The sequence below is a fragment of the Nestor notabilis genome, unplaced genomic scaffold (assembly GCF_000696875.1).
Source record: "Nestor notabilis isolate BGI_N333 unplaced genomic scaffold, ASM69687v1 scaffold26614, whole genome shotgun sequence".
NCBI lineage: Eukaryota > Metazoa > Chordata > Aves > Psittaciformes > Psittacidae > Nestor > Nestor notabilis.
Genome location: NW_009926408.1, coordinates 2,576 through 2,998, shown reverse-complemented (window position 1 = coordinate 2,998; position 423 = coordinate 2,576). Strand labels below are relative to the sequence as shown.

The window sequence follows — 423 nt, the reverse complement described above, 5'->3', positions numbered from 1 at the left end:
TGCCCCATCCCTGGCAGTGCTCAAGGCCAGGTTGGACACAGGGGCTTGGAGCAACCTGCTCTAGTGGACGGTGTCCCTGCCCATGGCGGGGGGATGGAGCGGGAGGAGCTTTAAGGTCCTTTCCAACACAAACCATGCCATGATTCTATGATGATTCCATGAAACTCATGAGCTACCCCAGGAGCTGGGGCTCTGCCTCACCTCCTGCAGTCCTCATGGGGACACAAGCCCCTGAGGCAGCTCCACGATGTGGTCGGTGCCTGCAGCAGCTCCTACCCTGGCACTGCTCCCTGCAGGTGACGACTGACCTCAGACAGAAATGCACCGAATCGCACACGGGGACGTCGGCCTCGGCACCCCTGGCCGCTGGCATCATCGCTCTTGCACTGGAGGCCAAGTAAGGGCAGGCTCAGAGTGGGGCTG

General features: G+C 61.5%; 1 protein-coding gene across 1 annotated transcript in view; it reads left to right on the top strand.

Annotated features, from left to right (window-relative positions):
• LOC104404963 (furin-like) overlaps positions 1–423 on the top strand; it is a gene marked incomplete at both ends in the record, with an annotated part of 3,643 nt that overhangs the window by 648 nt on the left and 2,572 nt on the right. Inside the window, one exon of the mRNA XM_010013524.1 lies at positions 297–397. Coding sequence (XP_010011826.1) covers positions 297–397 — 101 coding nt within the window. The remainder of the gene's footprint in view (positions 1–296; positions 398–423) is intronic.